Genomic DNA, 26141 nt, shown 5'->3' with positions numbered 1-26141 from the left:
ATATGAGTCGCGGGGTAGTAAAGCAACGATATTTCAAAAAGTGAGATATATCTCTAAAAGATCAAGCTAACGGTTGTCGCTGACTAAACTCACCTAATAGTACACCCATTAACATTTTTATTTCTATATATACCATTACTTATTGATACCAATACATACCACGCGAGGCATATCTCGCATGCCGTATATATATATGTGTGTGTGTGTGTGTGCGCGCGTGCATACACACATATCCGGGACCAAGATTCATTAATAAGTGCACAAATATGGAAATTTTATTTCGTCTTCGTAATTTCTAACGCCACATAAGTGTATATGAATTTAGAATATATATAAAATAAGTTCAAACGTCAATGAATTTTATTATTATCAATTGTGAATTAACATTGAAAGGACACCGACAAAATATTCCAACCAATTATTAACTGTGCATTGTAAAAGCCAATATGACTTAATTTTTTACATACGTGTTATGTCAACAGATATAAATCATCAAACAATACTGAATGGTACCGGTAACAAAACAGACGGAAAGTAATTAAGGATATTTTCGAAAAATGCCCAAGACATTCGAGAGTAAGAAAAAGACGACTGTATCATCAATTGTAAAAGACAATTTGAGTAAAAAGTTTGTTGGCAGCATCGATAGATGGGAAATGGGCAGTAACTATAAAGGCATAAACGAGAGTTTGCAAATGTACTGTGGGAAAGCCATGAAAAATTGCAGTCTGCCCGCTCACACTAGTTTTTTAGCATCAAATGGTGCAAATTCAAAGTCAACGTCATCGTCCTTAACTGCTCTGAAAAAGCAACAGTCGCAAAAAACTACTAGTAACGAAAATTCGATATGGTTATTTGCAAAGAACGAGAAAAGTAAGATCTACAACAAATCTGATTACAGTAATGCAATTTCAAGAATGTTTTCAGATGGCCTAAGTGACTCAGATGATTCTACACAAGAATTAAGCCATTTTACTGAGTTACCTAAACTCGGAAACTATTCATTACCTTCTCATGCGAAGGTCGCTCTGTCAGAATGTGCTAGTGATAATCAAACGAAAAAAGAAAATTTTGTACCAGCATTGATAGAACGTAAAATTGAACACGTGGAGAAAAATACAAGTAAAAACAAATTCATAGAAAATGAACCTGGTTTAATGCCAAGTCTGACTAATCATAAATCCACCTTTTATAAAAGTGCCAAAATAAATCAAAGTGAAGATGAGAATCTCAAACTTTGTGATTTATTCAAGAATATTGAGAAAAATTCTGTTACCAAATATGCAGAGGTGGATAATGTCAGATGTACAAGTTTTCACTTGTACAAGCCACCTAATGAATCGTTAAGCACTGACTCAGAACACATCGGGTCCCAGCTGTCTAACATCAGTTCTATTTCACTTACTTCTATTGAATTTGATATCAAATCATCTAAAAATTCCACAACGAGTTTTGAACAGGAGAGTCAGCCTTTCACGGAAGTTAAGGACTCTAGTTTTGAGATCACACAGGCCATGTATTTGCGATCACACAGAAAGCGTTCCTTGATTCGAAAGAAAGATGAAAATACAATGAAATTTTCATCCAGGATCTGCAACTCGGTTATAAAAGAGCAAAAATCAGAACTAGAAAACAGGTCACCTGTTAAGTTGAACTATACCTACAGTCCCAAGTACGAATCTAAAAATTTTGTCGGTGAAAAAAAACACCTAGGCAATTTTTACTTGCCGAAGCAACCTGCAATACTTGAAGATATTGCTGCATTCAGCTTAACAAAGCAACATCTTCAGCGACCCTATGTTTCTGATCAAAATCAGAATTTTACTGACACAGAAGTGATCAGAGCTTGTAACACATCTGAAGAAAAGTGTCAAGCATCTACAACGATTAACATACCTCAAAACAGTTTCCCAAAAATCCAGCATTTATCGATAGATCCATTTCCTGAAACAAGTGACTGTAACTCAAATATTTCAGACCACAGTACCAGCAGATTTTCTGCCACCAACAGTTTTTCAAGTGTTTCGAAAAATGTACAAGCATTTGTGAGAGAATGGTTAGATAATCAAGATAAAATAGATGCTACGACTGGCAACGACTATCTAGGTACCAATGAAATACCGCGAAAACGTAGACGTCATGATATAAACAGTGAAACATGGGTAGAAAAGACTTTAAGTCCAGAAAAAATGTTGTCCAATTATTCTTGCGAATATGACAAAGTTTATAAGGTGAAAGCTTTCCATCCCAATTAAAACTAATGTGGCAGTATGTTTGATATTCAATCAAAATCTTAATCTTTGTTTTTTCATATCCTCATTTGCTTTATAACAGGTTAACTTATTCATGTAAAATTATTATTCACTTACTTTCATTTTGTTAAATATCATTAATTTGTATTTATTCTATATTTTCACTGTACGGTATACTTTCTAGTGAAACACGTTTTATGAATTAATTTGTTACCGACAATGTTCACTGCAAATAAAATTATAATACGTACATTCGATAAATGTTGCTTCTTTCTCGCAGTTCATACTTCCGAAAATATACGACATGCAGTTATTCATATATCTGTTATTTAATTTTTTAATTAAGAAGAATACGAATAATTCACTTCATGAGAAATTATAGTTTATAATCAATGTAATTTACCTGGTCAAACAAACGCAGATTTTCATCCTATGAGCATCCAACAGAAACATGACAATTGAGTTATCACAATTGCACTTGAAGATGTCAAACTCATCTTAGTCGTCCGTGTACACTTTGGGAACATGTTCATTACACGCGCATCAAGTAGAGAATGAAACATATCAATTTCACTATTTTTATCTCACTTTTTTTTTGAGCCAAAGCCAGAAAATCCCATAACTGCAGCCATTTCATCAGAAGGTCCTGCGTCGTCCTCATTGGCCTCGTCTAACTTCCGCTTCCGATCTTTCCTCTTCTCTTTTCGATATTCCTTGATTTTTTCTTCCTGAGAACAAACATAATCGGTTATTGACCGATAACGACTTTTTCAAAACAATAATTACCTCTTCTTTCAATTCCTTTACTCTCTGTTCAAGGTCGTAATCTTTCTTTTTTTCTTCCAATTTCTTTTTGTTGTGAGCGAACCTCGCTTTAACTTGATCCAATGATGAGCGTTCAATTTTCATGGACATTCCCAAGTTACGTTGATCTGTAAGTGGGAGTTACATTATTAGTTACGCATGAAGGGAAATAAGATGGAATAATGGACATATGTTGATTAAAATGCAGGTCGACAAATTGAGAAGATCTTTTATCATAATAAATGAAAATTTGTAAACTTACGTTTCGTGCCATTAATGTGATCCAAAAAGTTGATGGAGTCTTTAACGACACAGTCGCAGACATTGCAATAATATCTATAGAAAGGAAAAAGCATGTTAAGAACTAAAAATATTTACTGTGATAAATCGCCAAAAGTTTTCAAATAGATTTGAAAAATTTACCCTCCAGTCTGCGATGATGGTGTATTTTTATTGATGACAACACTTTTTCCAAGTTTTGATTCAAGATCAACCTTGTAATCACGCTGTTTGAGCAGCTCTCTTTTAACCGCTGGCTGTTTAGGAATACCCAAGTCCTCTTCGGCAATCTCATCTTGAAGCCTTTGTAGCGCTATACGTTCATATTCCTCCCTATTCCACTTCCGACGATGATCGTCAGGACGCTGAAATAAAAAAATTATGGAATATTCCATGAAGCGATATACTACATCAAAATACAGTAAAGTTCACAATTTTAACAAACTATCATACCCTTCGTAGGTTGTTTGTCGAATTTTGAGGTTACGATCGTTCATTGTAAGAGAATACCATCAAAAATGTGTGTACGATTAATTTTCTGCGTTTTATTATTAAATATTTGTATTTTACTCACCGTAGAGGACATTGTGACGATAAGTGCTGAACGTTTATTACGCACGTAAATAATCCTGCAGCTAAGGCTCCTACCCAAACTTCTGTTCACTTCTGTTTGATGTTTCCTCACTTTCCACTAGTATAGCTAAAGCCAATTTAGTTGTAACGCCATCTACAGAACGAGAGATAAACTCATAACTGCGTTGATAAAAGAAAAACACCAAGTGATATACCCCCTTAGAGCACGAGGTATGTATCACGGAATTATTACCGACCACGGTCTTTTACCGACTGACACACAGGCAATTAATTTAAAAATGAAGTCAAAAATTTTTAAATTAACTAGGTCTATTTATTTTGTTAGATGAAAGTTCAAATAGCTTTGAAGAGATTCCAATTTTGTATTGTATATTTATTGTAGTAAATGGGCCGGTATTGATTCTGGAAAGGTTACGCCAACTCTAGTAACGATCATGCTTGCTACTTTACAGCCCAATTTCAAGCATGCCTTTGGACTACGTCCAACTAAAGCACCGAGCAGAAAACCAGCCACCAATGAGTCACCCGCACCTGTTGTATCCAGTACAGGGTTTTCAGGAATTTCGGGTAGAACCTGAAACGTTATCTAGATATTAAACTCAAGCTGTATTCATTTACCTGTAATTTCACTATTCTAAGATTGAAATTTATTACATCGCTATTGCAAATTCTTTCAGTTATCATTCAGGATTAAAATCCTCAATTTGTACCTGTGCAGATTCACCCTCTCCCCAAACGACGATGGCAGGAGATTTTCCACCTTGAGTCATCACAATGATACCCTCATCTGACAACCAGTTGCCATCATTCTTACTAGATGCACCAACTGTGACCCTTTTCAAATTGTTTAGAAGGAATGGGATCTCCTGAACATTGTTGAACTGGAGATTTAATACGCGAGCCAAAGCTGTCATCTCTCTGGCATTACCAAATACAATTCCGGACAAACCAACCATATCACAAATGGCAACTTGATGCTCCTAAAAGAATATAGAAGTTTGAATGTCTTGAGAATAGTACATACTATATTTTTTGTAATTTTATATCAGTACAAAACTCTTTACAACAAGTTCCAAGTTAATTTAGGCTTTGTCGAAAAGATTTCCAATGGAATAAAATGTATTGTTAGTAGGTTAGCAACAAAATTAATAGAATTTTTCACATTATTCAAGTATAGAAACGTAACCTGGAAGATATATTCGCCACTGATATTGAATGCTACAGTAATACCCTTATCTCGAGCCAATTTCACCAACTCCAAAGCAACGTCAAAACTATGCGTTATAAAGAATCCTTCGATATAAATTATTTTCAGTGAATTTAACGGCAAATCATGCTGCGCCAGATTATCCAAAGTATACACACTAGCAGCACCTAAATTTGCTACGAGGCTCCGCCATGGTCTCTTTACCATTGATACGCAAACACCAGTTGGTAGATCAGGGTGAATTGCATAGCTAGGAGGAAATTAAGAATCAGGCATTAGAACCTTAGTATAAATCAGACTGTTAGATGTATTCTGCAATTCATAAATTTAAGTCTGGTCGTATGCCATAGATAAACAAAATACCGAGCATCAATTCCTATTGCTCGAACCATGTCTTGGAGTATTTTCCCCCGAGAATCATTTCCAAGTCCTCCACAGAACAATCCCAGTTGCGGTCCACTCTGTCCACCACACAACCATTGAATAACTCTGATTGTATTCTGAGCACAGCCTCCAGGACTGATATTTTGCTCTGATCTGTAATTTAATAATTAAATACTGAATATTCGAAGAGTTATTTCTATGTGGTTATTTCACGTAAATGATTTGAATGTTAGACATTACATCGAACAATTGAAAAATAGTTCAATTCGTACTCATTTCACTGTTTTGATCTTGAAAACTAAAAGAGCACGAGTATTCATTCTACTAGGGTGAAAGATATGTGAGTAATGAAAATGAAAGAAATTGAGTGCAGATGCTGTATGTGTCTGTTTCTTTTCCATTTATTTCGTATTGAGATAGTCATTAACTCTGAAGGAAGTTCATTGATAAGTTGTTGTATTTTGTCTGCGGGTAGTTCTTCCTCTCCGTCGACTTTTAGGCTATATTTATTCAACATATCATCGCTGTTCAATGTTACAAATATGTCCAACAACGGATTGCCGAAGCCTGCGATAGCCGGGGTTTTCAAAGATCGAATGGCCTCGGCCAGTAATCGTTCGTCACTCATTTGTAATAATTTACAGTAAATCAACGGGTACACTGCAAGCAGGACACGTAATGCGATTAGGATTGCTTGGGTGAGGTTAGGTCGAATGATACTTTAACAGATTCAGCAGTCAGTTTAGCCCAACCTAACCTCTAGCTGTACCCTAGCTTTACCTAAACTGACGTGACTGTGTGTGCAAATAGAAATGATATTCCTGGTTTCCTGCGATAACCGTACGATGATATTTGACGTTTGTACCGACCATTCGTCAGTTCCTGTATGTTGCTCAAGCGGCTGCTTTCAGGATAACAAATAGAGTATTAATCACCGATCGTGAAAGAAAATAATCGGAAGAAAACAGAAGAATGAATGAGAGTGATCGTTGTGAACGAGTAGGGGACAAACAAGAATCGAGGATGATATGAATGACGACGATTAAAATATTCTCAACAGAAGAAACAATCATGGCGGATTCGTAAAAATAGTTGCGAGACGCAGAGGCAATACGACAATCCATTATTTCCACTTAAAATTATAATCGAACGAAGGATTCGAGATTTCGAAAGTTTAAATGTACCGAAACCTGTATAGGTGTATAGAGTCGAAGATATTACGGGTAAAACGAATATGTAAGTATTACTTTATCGTCCCACCTTTTTTTATCACCCACGTATACCTGTCTACATGTGCGTAGATATTTATGTATATTTCCTTAGTTTCGTAAGTAGGACAACCATAGTCGAGAAAAAAATCCATCAATTATTTAACCAACAAAGCATGCAAGCCTCACATCAGGTTTATATATCCCACTTCAGGCAGCACTTAGAGGTCTGAAAACCAGCTGTCATGCTTCTGAGTTGAAATGGGAATTTAATCCGCGTGATGAGTTGGTTGAGAAACAGTCCTCTGAGGACTAACTTCAGCAGGCAGCGATCAAGGGATTCTCCCCCAAAGGATGCTGATCCTACAGCTTGTTACGACAGTTTTCGCAAACACTGGCAACAGACTCATGACATAATTTTACAGACAAAGGTAAGCTAGGAATAAGATTAAAACAATCGTAGTATAGATGTGAGAAAATTTAACGACTCCCTCTCTTTGTTGTAGTTAGTTACATCATGTTTCGTTTTGCAGCCGCCCACTGGAATCCCGAGTCATGATGATGTTCGCGGAGTTGTCAATCATGTCGATCAGATGGTCACACTTTTGCTGCTCGAACTTCGCAATGCCACTCCACCTAACGAACACAGACGCACAGCTACTCCTACACATTCACCATGCCTTGAACATCTGCTGAACGAAAACTTACTTGACAAGCTTTACGAGTGGAGTTTGCACACAGGAAGGTAGATATACTTATGAGAGATTCATAGAACTATAAATTCGTTGCTTCTATCTTTTTGGTATTTTGTTTTTCTTCGTTAGATTCAACAATGCAGTTTGGCTAGAGCAACTTAAGCTTTATGAGCTACTGGTATCGCACAGTGGAGCACTTTTGGCACACGAGCCTGTGGCAAGACCATTATTACGATTGTTGGAACAATGTGCAGATGATGTGATGCTGCCGGAAGTAGAAAAAAAATTAGTAGTATTATTGAACCAATTATGCATAGCGCTGATGCAAAATATGGCATTACTAGATCTTTTCTTTCATCCATCTTCCAATGGAAAAAGCAAGTGAGTAAAAAACTTAACAAATTTCTATTTCATTACGCTTGATTTCAAACTTCGCTAATCATTACAATGCAGTCATATAATGGACTGTTACAAACTCCCCAAATTCAATTTCATCGATGTGGTATTATTTCTTATCAGCTAATTGATGTTGCAGAACAGGAAAAATTGATTAAACTGATATGGACTCAAAATATGATGAATATAAAATAAGGCAGGATTTTGCTCATTAATTCTCACATCAACCTTAATTTTCAGATTCATCATTTTTACACTACTGATCCCACACATTCATAAGGAAGGTGGTGTTGGTCAACAGGCAAGAGATGCAATGTTACTCTGTATGTCTCTTTCCAAGAAGAATGATGAAGTGGGATTCTACATTGCCGATCACTCTAATGTCTGTCCTGTGAGTTATTTAAAAAACTGTGATAACTTTGCAATAACAATAGCATAAAACTTTTCACTACAATCATGCCCAACCATTATATTTGATAATTGCCCTTGGTGTTAACAAGCAGTGACGATGATACATGTAGTTGACACCATTACCGGGCATACATTACAAATACAACTCATTGTCGTTTGTCAAGGTAACAGGTGGTCGCGTGCACTTATCTTTTTAATGCAGTTATCTGAAACCATGTCGCTAGGTGTAAGAGATACAGACGCGAAAATAATACGGGTATTATGCAAAATATGTGTTCAAGCCTAAACCTCATGACAATTACTATCCAAGACCATGAGAAAATTCAAAGCAACCTTGAACGGAAATATTTTCTTTACATGAATAAATCTGTATACTATAAAGAAATTTCTTTCCTGTAACATGATAAATGATCAATTTCTGTTAATATCATTATATTTTTAATTTTATAGGTACTAGCCACAGGGTTGAGTGGTTTATATTCATTGTTACCCAGAAAATTGGATATCGAGACTGAGGATTGGCACAGACTAACACCAGACGATGTTAATGATATGCCAGCATTGATGCAGCTGATGAATTCGTTAGAATTTTGCAATGCTGTCGCACAAGTAGCTCACCCCGTAGTACAGAAACAAATACTTGAATTCCTTTACCAAGGATTCCTTCTACCTGTAATGGGGCCAGCGTTACTGCAGGTACGCATATAATAGTGCATTTCCAAGTTGAAAAAATAAATCAGTTCTGTAAATTCTACATGCACAACAGTAATCATTGTGCTCAAATGTTTGCACTTGTTGTATCAATAAAATTTATGTGAATTGCAGTCATCAGATCCATAGAGGACTTCAAAGCTGAACTAACTGGTTTCAGATATTACAAGCTTTGTAAATATTATGATAATGCTTTCTAACATTATTAAAGTAACTGTAAATTCTTTGCATTGAAGAACCGCAGCCAATGTTTGTGGTAAAAGAAGACAATAACGAATATCGAAGCTTGTATGAAATTAAAATCGCATTGCATTGAAACCTGGCATTTTTTCACACGCTTGAAAGTCCTCGTAGCTGCCATAAACCACAAAGTAGTTTGAAAGCACCACTACTATTGTATGTCGTTATTTATTTGTACATACGATATATATATATATATATATATATCCAACGGAAACGAAAATAAATATGCTGAGCATTTTGTGATATTGAATCTGTCACCAAACATAATAGTGATTGTGGTGGTGGAGGTGCGTGCGTTGTAAATAGTAAATAGTGGACGGTACTTTTAATAAATGCTTAGAATGGTGAATTAATTCATGTATTGGCTTGTGATTGTCGGTGGCTATCTGGTGACTCTTATTTGGGTGCTCATAGGAATCTCTCGGCTTGACCATAGAACAGCTAGATGCACCGCAACACTGGGTTAGTACCAACAACTCACTTCGAACACTAAATCACCTATTCTTTTTGCCCTTAAGTACCAGTGACTAAACTTACAAATCGCAATCACATGTACCTAATACATCATGTTGATTTGTTCAAAGATATTACAGTTGTAACTATACTCAATTATTAACACTTGATGTATCACATGCTTTGCTTTTACACTATGAGTTCTTGCACGTTCTTTTATGTGATGTATTTACTATTCCGTATGTAATGAAATTTTTAAAAATGTCACATCCATTTTTATTACTATGCGGCTTGTAAGTAGAATATTTGCAGTAAGATGAATGAATTTCATTTGCGTAACTGAAACTAGCTGCCAGACTTGGCAGCCTAATGTGCTAATGTTGATACAAATGATGCAGTGGAGCCCAACGATCAAGATTTTGTGAAATCTCGTTTCCGAGAATCTAATACTTTTACTGAATCATAGACTTGAGACTATACTGTATGTAAAACTACTTCCTATTGCAAAGAAGTTTTTCATATTTGCGTGCCCATTCAGGCTGCTAAATTCAGTTTCATGTTTGATTCCATTCATTCACTTATTTATTCCTTCAGTTCTAGTTAATAACAAGACGTGTTTATAATACACTCATCTCATACACCCATAAAAAATGTACTTTCACATCATAATTCTAGAACTTTAGAGGCACAAATTGTTTCCTTATTGTTTTGTCTGAATGCTGTTTGTGCTTTTACAATTTGTGTACCACATAAGAGTTATTGCGTGGTAAATATATCAATGATCAGAATTTTGTATCAAGTTTTGTATGTGAGTTCTTTGCAACCCTTCTTTTACCACATAAATTCCAAAGCTTTTTTTAAATAAAAATATTTTGAAAATCCTATTTCATACGAGTTTCCAAAATACGAAATGATGAGTGGATTGTGATATACTTTTATATTTTTACTGAGGTTCATTTGTAGTTCCCGAAACATTCAGCTAATATTGAAATTTACTGTAAAGATTCTTGAAAAAAAATTACTCTGCATGTAAATGTAATATGTTATTTTTATAGACTGCTGTGGATGAACTGGTTGCAGCAACAGCTTACTTTGATTTATTTTTACGATCAGTCACTGAACCAGGTTTACTGCGGTCTTTGATCAGATTTTTACTGGAAGATAATTATGATGAATGTCGAATATTAGATAGTCTGATTCAAAGGATATCTTCAAGATCACGGGTAAGAGTTGCAATCAGTAACGTTTAAACAATGCCACTGTTGCCACGAATTTGATCAACTTACATACACTATAATCGCAAAAATGAAAAAAAAATAACTATTTTACATATGACATTTTTATTTTACAGCTGTGCATAGTCACTTTGGCTCTATTTGAAACATTGGTTGAGCTGAATTGCGAAGACGTTATGCTAGAATTGTGCCTTGGAGCGCTAACTCCATGTTCTCACATAATGATATCACAACGAAGAAGATTACGAGATATAGATCCATTTGGTCGAGCAGCAGAAAAATTTCTAAGTCTCACACCAAATTGTTGTACCACAGGTAGCGCTACATCTTCATCTCCAAATTCCTTACCCAATGTAGCAGGAATCTCTCACCTAAATAATTCAACCTCCGGTCCAGAGAGTTTTAAATCTTTGCCAGTACCAATTAATTATGGAGCCAGATTGTCAGAGAGCTTATATGGAAACTATCACGCTTATTTATGTGATGCTAGACAGAAAATAGCCAATTGTCAGAGAGCATGCTCTAATTGGTCGTCGCAATATGATGGGGAAACTTTGAATGAGAGTAATACCAGTAGTGCAACAATTTTACCTGAGGAAAACACTCTAATCGAACGAACAGTTGAACGAATTGAAAGTAATCAAGAATTGCCAGCGGATTCGGTTGAGAATACGACAGTACAAAGCAACATATGCAAAGATTCTTCAGTTCAAATTATTTTGGATCATATTGAATCACTGCTCACTGGAGAAGATGTCACTGTATGCAAAGAAGATATTAGTGAACCGACTATTGAAGAAAAACTCGATAATGTTAATTTAACACTTTCGTTTGAAGAACAAGCTAAACTGGATGCTGATATTGCCGAGTTATTAAATGAGGATGTTGGAATGATTGAAGAACATACTGACGATACATTACAGTTGGACAAAAAAGGTTCAGATAGTGGAATTGATGAGTCAAATACCGCAATGAATTCACTTTTATCTTTAGGTGAAAGCAGTGGTTACGAAAGCTTTGCATTTAAAGGTTCCTCAGAATCAACACCAGACAATGAACCTAGTGAAGACAGGATAAGTGAACATGAAGAAATTGAAACCATATCGAGCATAGAACCTTCTGTACAGCTGCACGGCATAACAAATATAAACCATGTAACTAACGAGGGATCAATTTCAAGCAAACAAAGTAAGGATAGCTCAACATATCACCAGGATATTTTTAATGGGCAACCAAACGTTGGAATATTCTTGGACGTCGTTTTACGAAAACTAGAATGCATGACAAATAACAGTGTATACGTAAATTTACATTTAACTGGGCTTCTGAGCAGGCTCGCAATTTATCCACAGCCATTGTTACGTTCTTTCTTACTGAATCACTCCCTTGTATTCCAGCCTAGTATTCGATCATTATTACAGGTTTGTAGCTACTTTCATTTTGATGTAGCCATTGATATTACTCAGAGAACTGTAAAGGTATTTCAAATTCTAGGTTCTTGCAACACTGAAACATAAAATTGACCAGTTTCTCTCTCGCTACCACGATATTCACCAATTGGTTGAGCAAGCTCGAACATTTTTAATTGGACGAGAAGACAGATTGGTGAATGCTCGAAAGAATGCGTTGGAAGCCTCTGCTCAGGCTCCTACTCCTAGACGAAACTCCTTTGCGAGTGAACCATTCACACGAGGTCAGATTTTTCAAGCATTCCATTCGCATTTCGGAAATAATTAGTTTTGAATTTGCATGTTGTTCATTTTCTATAAAATATTTTGTATTGTCATATGTAAGTCTTCAAATGTATGTAAATTAGTTTGCACGATACTTCTACAAGCTTTACTCAAGCATCAGGTCATGATTGATGATAAAAATGTAACCACCCATATCTCTATTAAAAAATAGGATATGAAATAAATATTTGATTTATTTATCTTCAAAAGGTGAACCAAAACGGAGGAGTTTGACCTTATCCTTGTCACAAATATTCAAACGTTCAAGTGGGAATTCTGGACCGAGTAGTTTATCTGGTTCTATCAGTCAGCCATCTAGCATTTCAGAGGACCAATTGGAAATTTCCGGTGACAACTCTGGGCCCAGGTATGTTATGAGATAATCATTATATTTGGTACATAAAAGGTAAAAAATAAGTCATGCTGAATCTACGTGCGGTAAAAATGTTATTTTCTATATTCACTATCAGTCACAAATGAAAGTATGAAATTCATTATTCTTTTCTCTGCAGATACCATACAAAGATATCATGGGAGTCGCCGAAAGACATAAGCCCAGTACAGAATATTGTTCTGTGTGCAGTGATACTAGACGAGTGGCTAAAAGAGTTAGCAGCAATTACTCAGGAGCATGCAATAGCTTCTTTAACCAATGGTCCAGAGTTCAGGCTATGAAATGATTAACTTGAACTATAACTCAAGCTCCATATTCTGATAACGATGCAATAACGATACATGCTCATTACATATATTTTTTTTTCTCACGAACAGGGTTACGGTATACTTGTATGTATGTGACGCACTGATTATTTAAAAGTAATTTAAGATCGAATTTTCACGTCGGACATAATCGCGTTACTCTATGGTGTGGGTGTAAAGCTTATTGCTCTGATTCCTAAGTATCGGAAATTCTCCAAATCGTATATTTAATTGTTTTCCCTGTAGAAAGTAAGCACCTAAGATAGGTGATAATAGTATAAATGAATTTCCTGTTACGATCTGTTCAGCCAAATGTGGATGCAACTGATACATTGCATGAGCCATAGCTACTGATAATTTTTTATAGACGAAATTGTGGAATCATTTAGTACAGAAATTCACTTGAAAAATGCAAGCAGTAAATTTTCTCATTTGAAACAATTTTCCGGAAAGTACAGTAAAACTGTTTTTTTGTATATTTTATTCACGAACGGATCACAACAGAGAATTCATAAAACTAAAGAGCCAAATTCAAGCCACTATATCTAATATTTTTAGTCGAAAACCATATCACCTAAGCAGAATCACTTTTATAATATTACAGTTTTCAGTAGTGACAGCGTGATCGTTACTAAAAAATCTACTTTGATGTACCTATTAACGATTCTTGCCATTTATCGCGATATTTTTCGACCATATCTGGGGAATGTAACGCAAATATAGAACAGTTTTTGTTGATTTTATTCGGAATAAATTTTCAGGAAAATTTTTTGTTGTGCATTGCAACGAAAATCATTCAGAACCTAATTAACAATTATCCGTCTACATACACTTATAGAAGATAATGTGTACGTACAACTTTGAAAGCATGCTGCTGGTTCGTTTGATTTCGTTTATTTTGTTTCCACGCACGTGCAAGGGGTGTGAGATATATTGTTCCAACACTGTTTGTTGTTATTCAAATATTTGTACTTATAGTTTGCAGAGTGTACTAGGTTTTGTCTATAGTTGATAATAATAGTTTTTTAGCCATTAATTGTGTGATGTGTGAATAGAGGCCGATGGTACGCATTATAAACCGCTATTAACACTAGACAGTATATAGAAAAAATATCCAGAAGTGCAACGGATCGAACTATATGACAACCATCACGAATGTAATTAATTACGAAAGTTTGAAACATGAACACGTGTCTGTATGTCTCATATTTTGAACTACTGATCATAGTAGTTTTATAAAAAAAAAAAAAACAGTTTATCGTGTGGGTATCAATTCTGAGATACCAGCAGTAGAGCTAAACAAGGTACATTGGTGAAATTTTGATTCTATCTGTGTACCAGTTGGTGATTGCGTAGCAATGTTCATTGAGTAGTTGAAAACCAAACAAGAAAGTTATATTTAGTAAAGCAAGAATAAACACACGTGGCCAAGATAATCTAATAGATCCTAAAAATGAGACTTAGTCGTTGAGTTTGAACATTACAATTAAAAGAGATTCAATGCTTTTTTTAGATACATGAAAATTGTAGGGCATATGTCTACGATATTGATTGGGCAATTCATGAGTCTATGAGCATCATGACCTGTGGTGTGTGAAATTTGAAAAACATGGTCTTAGTTTTAAATTTACTTTGATGATATCAAAGCCATATTTTTGGAACGCTTTTATCTCTCGCATTTTATTATTATAATTACACACATGTAACGTTTCTCAATGTGATATTATTAAGGTTGCACATTTTAATAGTAATTAATTACTGAATTCATTTATTATTGATTTGAATATACGTTTATTTCTAATTTTCTCTACTCCTAATTTATTACTTTTGATTCTTTTAATTTTCACGCTATTGGAAAATATTCTCACTTTTTAATTTACCTCATCATTTAATATGCGCACACAATTTCATATTAATTTGATAACTGCAGTACACATATATATTTATATAGCGAGTTGTAGATAACAAATTTGGAGATATCCCTGAACATTGTAGATTCTATTAATTTCAACTTTTCTTTTATATTATTATTTCAACGTAATTGTTATTGCTATTTAATTTGTTGGTGCGAGAATGAATGAATAGTCAATAGAATTCTCTATCGAAACCGAGCCAGGTAAAAAAAAAAATGAAAAAATATGTGCAATTTTTTGAAAATTGTAAAATTATATTGTCATCCATATTGTAAATTATTTGTAATATAGAATAGAGGTTTATTATTATACATATAGATCTAATTATCCGTCTAAAAGACTTTCGAATAAATTTTAAAATTTACCCAACTCTAGGTTCTGGTTTATCAATTTCCTCCTTCCCGTGCCATATTTATCATTAGCTGTATTTCAATACTCACCAACGGTCCGTGTAGAACTGCTTCCTGCTGCTCTGTTTAAATTACATTTCACCATGCAGCTACGCGTGGGCCTTTTTTTCTCAGGGTTTGGTAGGAATGATAAATTCCCATGGAACAATGACTTTTCCCAGAAGTCTCTTGAGTACTCTTTACCTTGGGGTGGAGTTGTCGGGTGACGTTTGTTGTCAATTTTTTCAACTGTGACAAATTATTGTGAAGGTATGTCTTATGAATAAAATTCGTGAAATATTAAATAAAAAATTTCACATACCTGACACTGGCTTGTCTTTAATCACGTTAACCAAATGATTATTTCCCACTTTCATTTCCTTGTTTGATTACTCATCTTATAAATATAACCTCGACAACAAAGAGGACATTTACTGATCTTCCCAAGAGTAAACAGAGCTCGTCTGTTAAATAATTCGAGTGTATTTCAAACTTGCTATTAAAAAATACAATAATCTCTACGTTCTACCTAAATTTTATGTAGTCTACTTTTCCGAAATTGTATGTGCGCAATCTTTAGCTGCAATCTTTACACATATTAAATCCTTCGATTTGACGCTTTACACCTATTTTATAATTCAATTTTAGACTATAGCAAAACACAGCAATGGCTACCGATAAGGTAACATTGGCTGATGCTTTATCAAATGTCGATGTACTCGACGAATTTACCCTGCCTGATGAGCAGCCTTGCATTGAAGCCCAACCGTGCTCCGTTGTTTATCAAGCTAATTTTGATACAAATTTTGAAGATAGAAATGGGTTTGTCACTGGTATTGCCAAGTACATTGAAGAGGCAACTGTACACGCTAGTTTGGTAAATTTATTCAGTTCACATTATGATCAACCCTATAATAGTTGGATAATTACTGTTATTTTCTTTATTTTTTACCTACAGAACGAACTACTCGAAGAAGGTCTAGAGCATGCGGTAATGTTATATACCTGGAGATGTTGTTCTCGAGCAATTCCTCAACCAAAATCCAATGAGCAGCCAAATCGTGTTGAAATATATGAGAAAACAGTTGAGGTCTTAGCACCTGAAGTGAACAAGTTGCTGAACTTTATGTATTTTCAAGTGGGTGATTTTTTATCCTAACTAAAATACAGAAGCTACAAATTTAATATACATCATAAATGAAAATGGAAAATAGTTATAATCATATTTCTCTTTGTTAAATCAGAGAAAAGCTATTGAAAGGTTTTCTGCTGAAGTTAAGCGCTTGTGTCACCATGAGAAGCGAAAGGATTTTGTCTCTGAAGCATACCTACTAACTCTTGGAAAATTCATTAATATGTTTGCTGTTCTCGATGAATTAAAAAATATGAAATCGAGTGTTAAGAATGATTATTCAACGTACAGAAGGTATGGGTATATATACTTTAAGCAAAAGTAAACAGTTAAAAGTTGAGAACAATCTCTAATCAATATTAACAATTTATTTGTATCACCAACTACATTATTTTATTTCAGAGCTGCTCAGTTTTTGAAAGTAATGACTGATTCGCAAACTCTTCAAGAGTCTCAGAATTTGTCATTGTTTCTGGCAACGCAAAATAAAATTCGTGACACCGTAAAAGAAAATCTAGAGAAAATTGCTGGGTATGAAGAGCTTCTAGCAGATGTAGTTAATATTTGTGTACACATGTTCGAAACGAAGATGTATTTAACACCAAATGAAAAGCACATGCTTGTTAAGGTCATGGGCTTTGGGTTATTTCTGATGGACAGTGACTTGTGTAACATTAATAAGTTGGATCAAAAAAAGAAGTTGAAACTAGACAGGATTGATAGAATATTTAAAAACTTGGAGGTCGTACCACTGTTTGGAGATATGCAAATTGCTCCCTTCAATTACATCAAACGGTCGAAGCACTTCGACTCTTCAAAGTGGCCACTTTCATCTTCTTCTAACAGTATGAGTCCACAAGCAGATCTTATGGTACACCTTCCTCAAATCAGAGAAGATCACGTCAAATACATCAGCGAATTGGCGAGGTATTACTCATAATATCAACACTGAACGTACACGATTATTCAATTTTGGAAAGTCTTCATACTTACGTTTGTATTTATAATAATCCATTTAACTTTCTGTTCAGGTACAGTAATGAAGTAACAACAACGTATAAGGAGTGTGGAAGTGATGGGGAAAATAGAGAAACAGCTGAATTGGCATTGCGAGGATTACAACTGTTATCGCAGTGGACCAGCGTTGTTACAGAACTGTATAGCTGGAAATTACTTCATCCTACGGACCATCACATGAATAAAGAATGTCCGCAAGAAGCTGAAGAGTATGAACGGGTTGGTAAAGTTCTAAAATTAAATTGATAATATGTTTCACATTCTTAGCCAACCGTCGTATTAATAATTAATCGACTACCTGCAATCCAAGCAAGGTCAATGAATAACAAGTTCAATTTCTGTAGGCAACCCGATACAATTACACAGATGAAGAAAAGTTTGCTCTGATTGAAGTTATAGCTATGATCAAGGGCCTGCAAGTTCTGATGGCTCGCATGGAAACTGTCTTTATCGATGCTATACGCAGAAACATTTACGCTGAACTACAGGACTTTGTACAATTGATTTTAAGAGAACCACTCAGAAAGGCTACCAAGAATAAAAAAGATTTGATTCGAAGTATAATTGTATCGGTCCGAGAGACTTGTGCAGATTGGCAAAAAGGCGTTGAACCTGTAGCGGACCCAGCTTTAAAGGGCAAAAAAGATCCAGACAATGGTTTTGTCATTAAAGTTCCAAGAAGAAATGTTGGTAAGTTTGGTTCACACATTTTTTTGCAATTATAAATATTACTAAGATATTGATTCGTGGCCATTGTACACATAATGAGATTTATTCCGAATTGTTTGAAGGTCCATCATCGACTCAATTGTACATGGTACGTACGATGTTGGAGTCACTAATTGCAGATAAGAGCGGAGGTAAGAGAACGCTGAGAAAGGATATAGATGGGCAATATCTCGTGCAGATCGATCAATTTCATAAAACAAGTTTTTACTGGAATTACTTGCTTAGTTTTAGCGGTAAGTCACTCGTATGTACAACTGTATGTACACGCTGTATCATTTCATATTTTGAACTACAAAACGTATATTGTTATCATTTTACCTTTTTACTGTCAATTAATAACTCTTATTCCAGAGTCATTGCAGAACTGCTGTGATCTATCACAACTCTGGTACCGTGAATTCTACCTTGAGATGACCATGGGCCGGAGGATTCAGGTAAACATAAATATTAGAAAACTACTATATAACAAGACCTAATAATTAATCACGCGATTTGAAAGCCGACGTGCCATAATTGACTATTTTTAAAGAGTCAGTCACCATTCTGTTTAATTATAGTTGATAAAATACTGGTATCGATTCACTAGACCTACACAATATATTCAATGTTAGTAGATGTTCATGACCTTCACAATATCAGACAAATAGAACCGTGTGTAATTGATTTCATGAATAGAAATGCCAAGTGCGTCATCAGCATAATGAAGAATGCAGCGACTTGATCACCATGGAGAAACGCATTCAGGTACACACCAAGTAACCACCATCTGTTGTAGCTACGTTATTGTTATTGTTGCGTTCGTTTTCTAGTACCGTTTTTTGTTGGAATTGCACGCCTCACTGGGAAATACCATAAGTAATAGTAATTTAATTTGAATAAACCAATTATTATACCTCTGACTCAAAATGGGTGATTGCTTGATCAAATTTTCTGCTTCGTACATGCGTTCATGGTATCTTATTTCTATTGACAAAAGTTTACTGCAAGAAGAATTATCCAAACAAGTAATGTGATTGTTATGCTATTTGAGGTAATAGTAGGTATAACGAAGTGGATGATTTTAAAAATAGATTAATTTGAATACTCATCTGCAACTCCGTATACATACATTAAATATTATAATGTACAGTGATTTTAAATGAAATGATAATACGTACTGTGCCAAGGCTCTACACAATAATTCTTGGACGTAGATCTTGATTTTTTAGCTTGCATCATTTCGTGTTGGTTGCTGTGCTGTCTTTGCCACTATAAATTAATCTTTCTTTTATTTTGTGTGCAAAATGTTACTAACATTGGATTAGAAACACCATTTAAAGTTAAATTAAATGAATTTTTATGTTCCAGTTCCCGATTGAAATGTCGATGCCATGGATCCTGACTGACCATATTCTTAGAAGCAAAGAACCTTCAATGATGGAGTGAGTGAGATTACTGTAAAATTTCCAGTAGATTTTGTCTTTGAAATTAATCATTGACCTACGTCAACTGTTCATGCTTTTAAATTCCAGATTCGTATTGTACCCTTTGGATCTGTACAACGACAGTGCATTATACGCGTTAACAATATTTCGAAAGCAATTCCTTTATGATGAAGTTGAGGCAGAAGTAAACCTATGCTTTGACCAATTCGTCTACAAGCTAAGTGAACAAATTTTCGCTCATTACAAGCAATTGGCAGCCAGCATTTTGCTTGATAAGAGATTTCGCGTTGAATGCGTTGCTCTTGGGGCTTACTTACTGCCATATCCTCGAGCAAACAGATATGAAACATTATTAAAACAACGGCACGTACAACTGTTAGGAAGAAGCATTGATCTCAATAAGTTGATCACACAACGAATCAATGCTGATATGCAAAAATCTTTGGATTTGGCTGTTAGCAAATTCGAATCTGGTGATATTACAGGTGTTGTGGTAAGCCAAAGTTTTGCGAGTCAATTATCACATTTTTCTAGCTGATCGACTGCTCTTTATACCAAACTTTTTATTGTGTAGGAATTAGAAGGTTTGCTACAAGTCAACCGCCTCACTCATAAACTTTTGAGCAAATGGTTGGCATTGGATGAATATGATGCAATGTTCAGAGAAGCTAATCACAACGTTCTTGCCCCATATGGTAGAATTACTCTTCACGTATTTTGGGAGCTAAATTATGACTTCTTGCCAAATTACTGTTACAATGCTGCCACAAATAGGTATATTCATATCAATGTTGCGAATATTACCTTACGAACATGTTGTCATTATTTCGTATTTCCTTCAACAGATTTGTCAAATGTCGAGGTCTTCAATTTGCACAACCGGTGCACAGAGATAAGCCACCTATGATGTCTTACCATTATTTATGGGGCAGTAAACAATTAAATCTTGCATATAGCACTCAGTATGGTCAATACACGGGCTTTGTTGGCTCATACCACTTCCGTACAATGTGCAAACTTCTTGGATATCAAGGGATTGCTGTAGTCATGGAAGAATTATTAAAAATAGTGAAATCTCTCATCCAAGGAAACCTCCTGCAGTTTACTAAGACCCTAATGGAAGCAATGCCAAAAGTGTGTAAACTCCCGAGATATGATTACGGATCTCCAGGTGTTTTAGGCTACTACCATGCCCAGTTGAACGACATTGTTCAGTATCCTGATGCAAAGACTGAACTGTTTCACAACTTTCGCGAATTTGGCAACACTATATTATTCTGTCTATTAATGGAGCAAGCTTTGTCACAAGAAGAAGTTTGCGACTTGCTCCATGCAGCACCATTTCAGAACATATTACCTCGCCCTTATTGCAAAGGTAGAGTATATATGTTTGAATCTGATTTTTAAGGACTAATAGTAAATGTGTATTGTAAACTCCATTTGCTCGCGTCTGATTTTTTTCTCACGTTATTTCAGATGGTGAAAAACCAGAAACTAAACAAAAACGTTTGGAAGCAAAGTATGCAGCTTTACAAATTGTCCCTAATGTTGAAGAGCTTGGAACTGCTAAGGTTCGAACATACTGGTATCTTTAGTAAAGAAACGTAAACTCGCGTACAGCGGATAATAAACTAGTATTTTGAGTGGCTTATTTTAACATGCATCTGCAGACAGTTGCTAACGTAACCAAAGACAATAGCCATGAAAGGTAACTCTATCTTTTAATGTTACAGCAAGCGATGATTGCGAAAGAAGGGGATTTACTAACAAGGGAGCGACTTTGTTGCGGTTTGTCAATTTTTGAGGTGGTTCTTAGTCGACTACGCAGCTTTCTGGATGATCCTATTTGGGTAGGACCTCCACCTGCAAACGGAGTGATGAATGTAGATGAATGTACTGAATTCCACAGACTTTGGAGTGCCTTACAGTTTGTGTACTGCATTCCAGTTGGAGAAACAGAATTTACAGTGGAGTACGTAGCAGTTGAAAATCTAAAAATATGCAAACAATTTAAAGATCTATTCTTTCGACATAATTGTAGTAAACAGAGATATTTGCAAATTATAAATAGTTAGGCCTACCTCAACTATCCAAATTCATAAATGATTAATTGCACAGGGAACTCTTCGGAGAAGGTTTACACTGGGCTGGATGTGCTATGATAATCCTTCTGGGTCAACAAAGGAGATTTGAAGCTTTAGATTTCTGCTACCATATTCTACGAGTTCAACGTGTCGACGGGAAAGATGAAAATGTCAAGGGCATTGTGAGTATTTTGTTGGCATCTGTAATTTTTAAGTGAAAGGTCAAACTTTTACACACTCTAAATCCAATATTACACTGGCAATTAAATTAAAATATAAAAACGAGGGTACTTTACTATCATATTGACATCGACTGTCTCTTGCAGCACTTGAAGAGAATGGTGGATCGCATCAGACGGTTTCAAGTATTGAACTCTCAAATTTTCGCAGTGCTAAATAAGTACCTTAAGAGTGGTGACAGTGACGCAACTAGTGTAGAACATGTCCGATGCTTTCCACCACCGATACATCCATCCCTTGCACATACCCAGCAACATTATCATGCCCCGGAATATTTACGCCAGATGAATCACCAGTAATATACCGTCTGAATGATATAAGAAAATCATCCACAAAAATCTACTTTTATCTAGATATGGTATTATTATATAACTAATATAAAATATTTTAATTTAGTATTACTGGTTTAGAAAATGAATTCCATTAGCTAAACTATCATCAACCACAGTTGATGCACAAAGAAAAAATTGCAAAGATTATGTAGCTCGTCGAATAGCAGATTATTACGCTGTGCCGTTATAATTTAAGATGAATAATTTAACCCACCATACGGACCACCACAAAGCAATTGAGTTATCATATAGCGACCAATAAATGTAGCAGATGTATAAGTCTCTAGATATATGGAATATTTGATTAACATAAAACAGTTTGCTTCAGTTTACTCAGCACAGAATCAAGAAACCTCGAAGGCTGCAGCTTACTTCAATTTATTCCGCATGACTGCGTATGAGTACCCTAAATCTGAGTTGCAAGATTTAATCGTAATGTTAGAAAAATATCTTTAAAATATAATAAAAATTACTGTTGGAAAATCTAGCTAAATTAGCATATTAAACTATTATATAAATCCAAAAACAAATTGGTACATTGATTATGGCTGATTTACTTGATGTTGCAAATACTTAGATGTTGATTGTCACTAATTCAATGTCTCGAAAAGACCGGTAAAATATCGAGTTCCGAATATGTTGCATTAAAATAATCGTATGAAGGATGTTTTCGATATTCTGTCATTTATATTTATTTATATTATGGTTTATACACGTTCAACTTTGCATTTGAGTTTTTGTACATTGAGTCGTTCATTTTCAGTCTACAAATCAGTACATATTTTTTCATTAATTTATGTTCTGAATTCATATTGTACAAGATTTGTGAAAATATTACAGACGACTTTGATGCTATCTGAGCTGACAATTAAAGAAAATAATTGATGTTAATTACGTAATTGAGTTTTAAATATTTTTATAAAATAGAAATTTCCAATAATTAGGATATCAGAAATTTTTAATAAAAGAAGTAGCCCATTATATTGAAAACGATAGTAGCTTGGCAAACATTTTTACAATATTATAAACGTATACGCAAGTACATAATAAAATGATCATAAGAATATATTTTGACTACTTTTCATTTAAGAGATATATGAAGGAAAAATCATTGAATACCTTTTCTCGAAACTCCGTTGATATTAACAGATTCAACACAAGCCAGAAAAAAAGTCTGATGCATTATTGACTTTACTGCTTGGTAAATTATGCTTTAATTGTTTTTTTCCACTGCCTTTCTTTGACACTTCATTATTTAATGTTTCGAAGTACTCGACATTCCAAAACTTAACATCATTGTCATATGAGGTAGATGCGATGAGTGTTCCATCGTTACTTATATCTGTTCCCTCCACAGACATACTGTGTTGTCCGACAATTCCCAAATGATGATAAGGAAACAAATTCGTCGCTCTAGTAATTGAACATTAAATAATGTAACGTCTATTGCATTAATTGCATAATCAGTAGATTCCTTATGTTTATAATAATTGTAAGTATCCATCTTCATTTTTTCAATTCTGGAATTATGTTTACTTTTCAATCTTACTAACCTGAGTATGCCATCTTCACCAGCAGTGACAACAATGTTTTCAGTTAAGGGAACCATGCAGTTCATTGACTTTTTAGTCACGCTAGGAAACTCGTCTGAGTGCAGTCCAAACTCACCCCACTTGAATACATACATTCTGCCTTTACTGTCGCCAGCCAGCAACTTAGTCTCTGATTTAAACAGACCAAGACATGTTAGCTCCTGCTCATACTCTTCGGACTAGAATCAAAAGCATTGTAATGCGTTATTTTACTTTATTATAAAATAGATGTTAATTCAAACAGCAATTTTAGATAAATTTGTAATGAACTGAAACATTTTCTGTACCTGAACATGCATTCTCCTAGCAGTCATATTCAGTGTCGTCAGGGAACCATCTCCGCTAGCACAAGCAAGATACTTTTTTTCGCTAGTTGTAACCATGGCGCTGACGTAATCTTCCATTTCCTTTAAGGAAAATAATGGCAAATCCCCTTTTTGCCTCATATCCCATACTTGAAAATCGGGTTAGGTAAATAAGCAAATTTGATAAGTACAAAAAAACATGCTAAGTTTCATTAAAATGAATAAATAATTATGTCTACATTTTACTGTCCCATTATCATCACCAGTGGCAAATAGATTCTCATCAATTACAGTCAATGTGGACACGGGATCCCTAGAATACAATTGAACTCTATTATTAGAATCCTGTGATATACAATATTTACAGTTACAAATGAATAACTAAAGTAAAAAGTTTCTAATCAACGTACTCGTGGCTATTTTCGTAAAGCCTGGTAAGATTTTCAGTTTCTACATCTGTGAGGAGGATAGATTTATCTTTTGCAGTAGACAGGAGAATTTTACCATCCTCACTGAACTCAACATCGCGGCAAGCCTTTATATGTAATTCCAATGTAGAGACTAAATCAGTAGCTTCGTTAGTATATCTATACCTACAAATCAGAAATAAAGTCGTAAGTTTAAATGTGCCAATGAAGTGATAAAACTTAAACTTTTTCCTGCTAAGAATCTCAAAATTTGTAAGTATTGAAGTAAATTACGAACAGAAGTACATCACCCGACATGCAAGCTAATGCTATCAAGTTGTTTGCAGGATGAAAAGATATGTCAGCAATGAAATCCTCCAGCCTTATGTCTGGAGGATGATCTTTATTTGGCTGTCTAGATCTTAATATAGCTTTGACAACTTCATCTTCTTCGTCATCCTCGTTCAATGCCAGGACGTCTCCGCTTCCACCTATAAGAAGTAGTCTTGTACTCTTCTGTTTTAGATAAATATTGCAAAATATTCCATTCGTTATATGTATTTCCTTTACCCGGTATATTAACAGATGCACTTGGTCCTGCATCATTTGCTTCATCGTTTGAATCGGAATCGTCGAGATCAAACCCACTGTTGTCGCTGCTATCATCCATATCGCTGAAGCTACTGTCACTGTCATCGCTGTTACTCTCATCACCACCCAGAAAATCATCTGCATAAAATACAAGGAGTCAGATTTCTGCTAAGACATTTTAGTGGATTGAGCACGCTTTACTATTATTTTCCAGATGAGGTTAGAAATCATAACCTGGAAACGATAGTTTCACACTATTGTCATAAATTCAGTATTTCACTCACCTTTAAGTCGACCCATTTTGACAATCATACTTCGAAATTAGTTACTCTTGAGTGTTCGTAAAAAGTTTACAATAAATCCAGATTCTGTCGGTTATTCTGATACTATGCACGAGTTCGCACATAACCTCAACACGAGCAAACACGATTCGATAGATTGGCGAATGGAAGAATGGCTTATCCGCACGTCTCGAATATGTTTCGAAGTGTGAAATGGCCCGCAACGTCAGTGGGTTTGTCGTGCTAGCTACACTTTCTATACTTTTCACATCTTCGTGTGAGTATATTGTGAAACTGCAGAAAGTATAGCTTGCACGAACCAAGCAAATGTAATAATTCCTGTGAGACAGATCGGAAGACGAGTAAAATATGTAAGGTACATATAGGTATGTAATATGTAA

The 26141-nt window shown here is 35.0% G+C and overlaps 5 protein-coding genes across 10 annotated transcripts; 2 read left to right on the top strand and 3 right to left on the bottom strand.

Moving 5' to 3' along the window:
- Window positions 1–2190: 2190 nt before the first annotated feature.
- Window positions 2191–4049, bottom strand: LOC107219953 (zinc finger matrin-type protein 2). Its single transcript, XM_015658325.2, has 5 exons — window positions 3910–4049; window positions 3480–3700; window positions 3319–3392; window positions 3039–3184; window positions 2191–2980 (listed from the first exon to the last, which is right to left on the bottom strand). Exons 1-5 carry the CDS (start codon window positions 3919–3921, stop codon window positions 2837–2839), a joined length of 597 nt encoding a protein of 198 aa, XP_015513811.1. The 5' UTR covers window positions 3922–4049; the 3' UTR covers window positions 2191–2836.
- Window positions 4050–4069: 20 nt separating this feature from the next.
- Window positions 4070–6289, bottom strand: LOC107219956 (adenosine kinase). 2 transcript variants are annotated; one of them, XM_046743380.1, is made up of 5 exons: window positions 5949–6289; window positions 5500–5673; window positions 5116–5386; window positions 4640–4909; window positions 4070–4515 (listed from the first exon to the last, which is right to left on the bottom strand). In XM_046743380.1, the coding sequence occupies exons 1-5, from the start codon at window positions 6146–6148 to the stop codon at window positions 4303–4305; spliced, it is 1128 nt and encodes a 375-aa protein (XP_046599336.1). In that variant the 5' UTR covers window positions 6149–6289; the 3' UTR covers window positions 4070–4302. The 2 variants fall into 2 exon arrangements, with proteins under 2 accessions (XP_046599336.1, XP_015513816.1); XM_015658330.2 differs by having other exon boundaries at window positions 4070–4503; window positions 5949–6286.
- Window positions 6290–6303: 14 nt separating this feature from the next.
- LOC107219955 (FHIP family protein AAEL005291) lies at window positions 6304–14618 on the top strand. 4 transcript variants are annotated; one of them, XM_046743370.1, is made up of 12 exons: window positions 6304–6756; window positions 6943–7159; window positions 7235–7473; window positions 7553–7804; window positions 8060–8210; window positions 8681–8926; window positions 9599–9646; window positions 10693–10860; window positions 10989–12293; window positions 12367–12565; window positions 12816–12972; window positions 13118–14618. In XM_046743370.1, exons 2-12 carry the CDS (start codon window positions 7010–7012, stop codon window positions 13278–13280), a joined length of 3078 nt encoding a protein of 1025 aa, XP_046599326.1. In that variant the 5' UTR covers window positions 6304–6756; window positions 6943–7009; the 3' UTR covers window positions 13281–14618. The 4 variants fall into 4 exon arrangements, with proteins under 4 accessions (XP_046599326.1, XP_046599327.1, XP_015513813.2 ...); XM_015658327.2 differs by having other exon boundaries at window positions 6305–6756; window positions 7262–7473; XM_046743371.1 differs by lacking the exon at window positions 9599–9646.
- Window positions 14619–15782: 1164 nt separating this feature from the next.
- On the top strand, window positions 15783–23719 carry LOC107219954 (cytoplasmic FMR1-interacting protein). 2 transcript variants are annotated; one of them, XM_015658326.2, is made up of 18 exons: window positions 15783–15876; window positions 16255–16483; window positions 16565–16744; window positions 16851–17032; window positions 17141–17665; window positions 17770–17974; window positions 18100–18445; window positions 18547–18717; window positions 18836–18918; window positions 19160–19228; window positions 19832–19905; window positions 19996–20401; window positions 20483–20682; window positions 20754–21283; window positions 21385–21479; window positions 21642–21880; window positions 22027–22174; window positions 22319–23719. In XM_015658326.2, exons 2-18 carry the CDS (start codon window positions 16274–16276, stop codon window positions 22529–22531), a joined length of 3876 nt encoding a protein of 1291 aa, XP_015513812.1. In that variant the 5' UTR covers window positions 15783–15876; window positions 16255–16273; the 3' UTR covers window positions 22532–23719. The 2 variants fall into 2 exon arrangements, with proteins under 2 accessions (XP_015513812.1, XP_046599325.1); XM_046743369.1 differs by lacking the exon at window positions 19160–19228.
- Window positions 23362–26060, bottom strand: LOC107219968 (WD repeat-containing protein 55 homolog). The gene is made up of 8 exons (XM_015658348.2): window positions 25744–26060; window positions 25439–25597; window positions 25167–25359; window positions 24872–25054; window positions 24701–24774; window positions 24444–24610; window positions 24118–24335; window positions 23362–23977 (listed from the first exon to the last, which is right to left on the bottom strand). Exons 1-8 carry the CDS (start codon window positions 25769–25771, stop codon window positions 23716–23718), a joined length of 1284 nt encoding a protein of 427 aa, XP_015513834.1. The 5' UTR covers window positions 25772–26060; the 3' UTR covers window positions 23362–23715.
- Between the last annotated feature and the right edge of the window lie 81 nt (window positions 26061–26141).

Source organism: Neodiprion lecontei, chromosome 6 (genome assembly GCF_021901455.1).
Source record: "Neodiprion lecontei isolate iyNeoLeco1 chromosome 6, iyNeoLeco1.1, whole genome shotgun sequence".
NCBI classification, from domain to species: Eukaryota; Metazoa; Arthropoda; class Insecta; order Hymenoptera; family Diprionidae; genus Neodiprion; species Neodiprion lecontei.
This window is presented reverse-complemented; position numbering and strand designations above follow the sequence as displayed.

Excerpts from the sequence above, each read along its gene's own strand:
- LOC107219953 (XM_015658325.2), bottom strand. Across the intron at positions 3,185-3,318 it reads TCACATTAATGGCACGAAAC|ATCAACGTAACTTGGGAATG; the intron begins GTAAGTTTACAA and ends TCCCACTTACAG. Across the intron at positions 2,981-3,038 it reads TAAAGGAATTGAAAGAAGAG|GAAGAAAAAATCAAGGAATA; the intron begins GTAATTATTGTT and ends GTTTGTTCTCAG.
- LOC107219956 (XM_046743380.1), bottom strand. The coding sequence starts at position 6,148 with ATGAGTGACGAACGATTACTGGCCGAGGCCATTCGATCTTTGAAAACC. Across the intron at positions 5,674-5,948 it reads ATCAATGAACTTCCTTCAGA|ATCAGAGCAAAATATCAGTC; the intron begins GTTAATGACTAT and ends ATTAAATTACAG. Across the intron at positions 5,387-5,499 it reads GCAATAGGAATTGATGCTCG|CTATGCAATTCACCCTGATC; the intron begins GTATTTTGTTTA and ends ATTTCCTCCTAG.
- LOC107219955 (XM_046743370.1), top strand. The coding sequence starts at position 7,010 with ATGAGTTGGTTGAGAAACAGTCCTCTGAGGACTAACTTCAGCAGGCAG. Across the intron at positions 8,211-8,680 it reads ATCACTCTAATGTCTGTCCT|GTACTAGCCACAGGGTTGAG; the intron begins GTGAGTTATTTA and ends TTAATTTTATAG. Across the intron at positions 9,647-10,692 it reads TAGATGCACCGCAACACTGG|ACTGCTGTGGATGAACTGGT; the intron begins GTTAGTACCAAC and ends TTATTTTTATAG.
- LOC107219954 (XM_015658326.2), top strand. The coding sequence starts at position 16,274 with ATGGCTACCGATAAGGTAACATTGGCTGATGCTTTATCAAATGTCGAT. Across the intron at positions 17,975-18,099 it reads AAGCTGAAGAGTATGAACGG|GCAACCCGATACAATTACAC; the intron begins GTTGGTAAAGTT and ends CAATTTCTGTAG. Across the intron at positions 18,919-19,159 it reads CCATGGGCCGGAGGATTCAG|AAATGCCAAGTGCGTCATCA; the intron begins GTAAACATAAAT and ends TTTCATGAATAG.
- LOC107219968 (XM_015658348.2), bottom strand. The coding sequence starts at position 25,771 with ATGATTGTCAAAATGGGTCGACTTAAAG. Across the intron at positions 25,598-25,743 it reads CAAAATGGGTCGACTTAAAG|ATGATTTTCTGGGTGGTGAT; the intron begins GTGAGTGAAATA and ends TATTTTATGCAG. Across the intron at positions 24,336-24,443 it reads CTAGGAGAATGCATGTTCAG|TCCGAAGAGTATGAGCAGGA; the intron begins GTACAGAAAATG and ends TTTTGATTCTAG.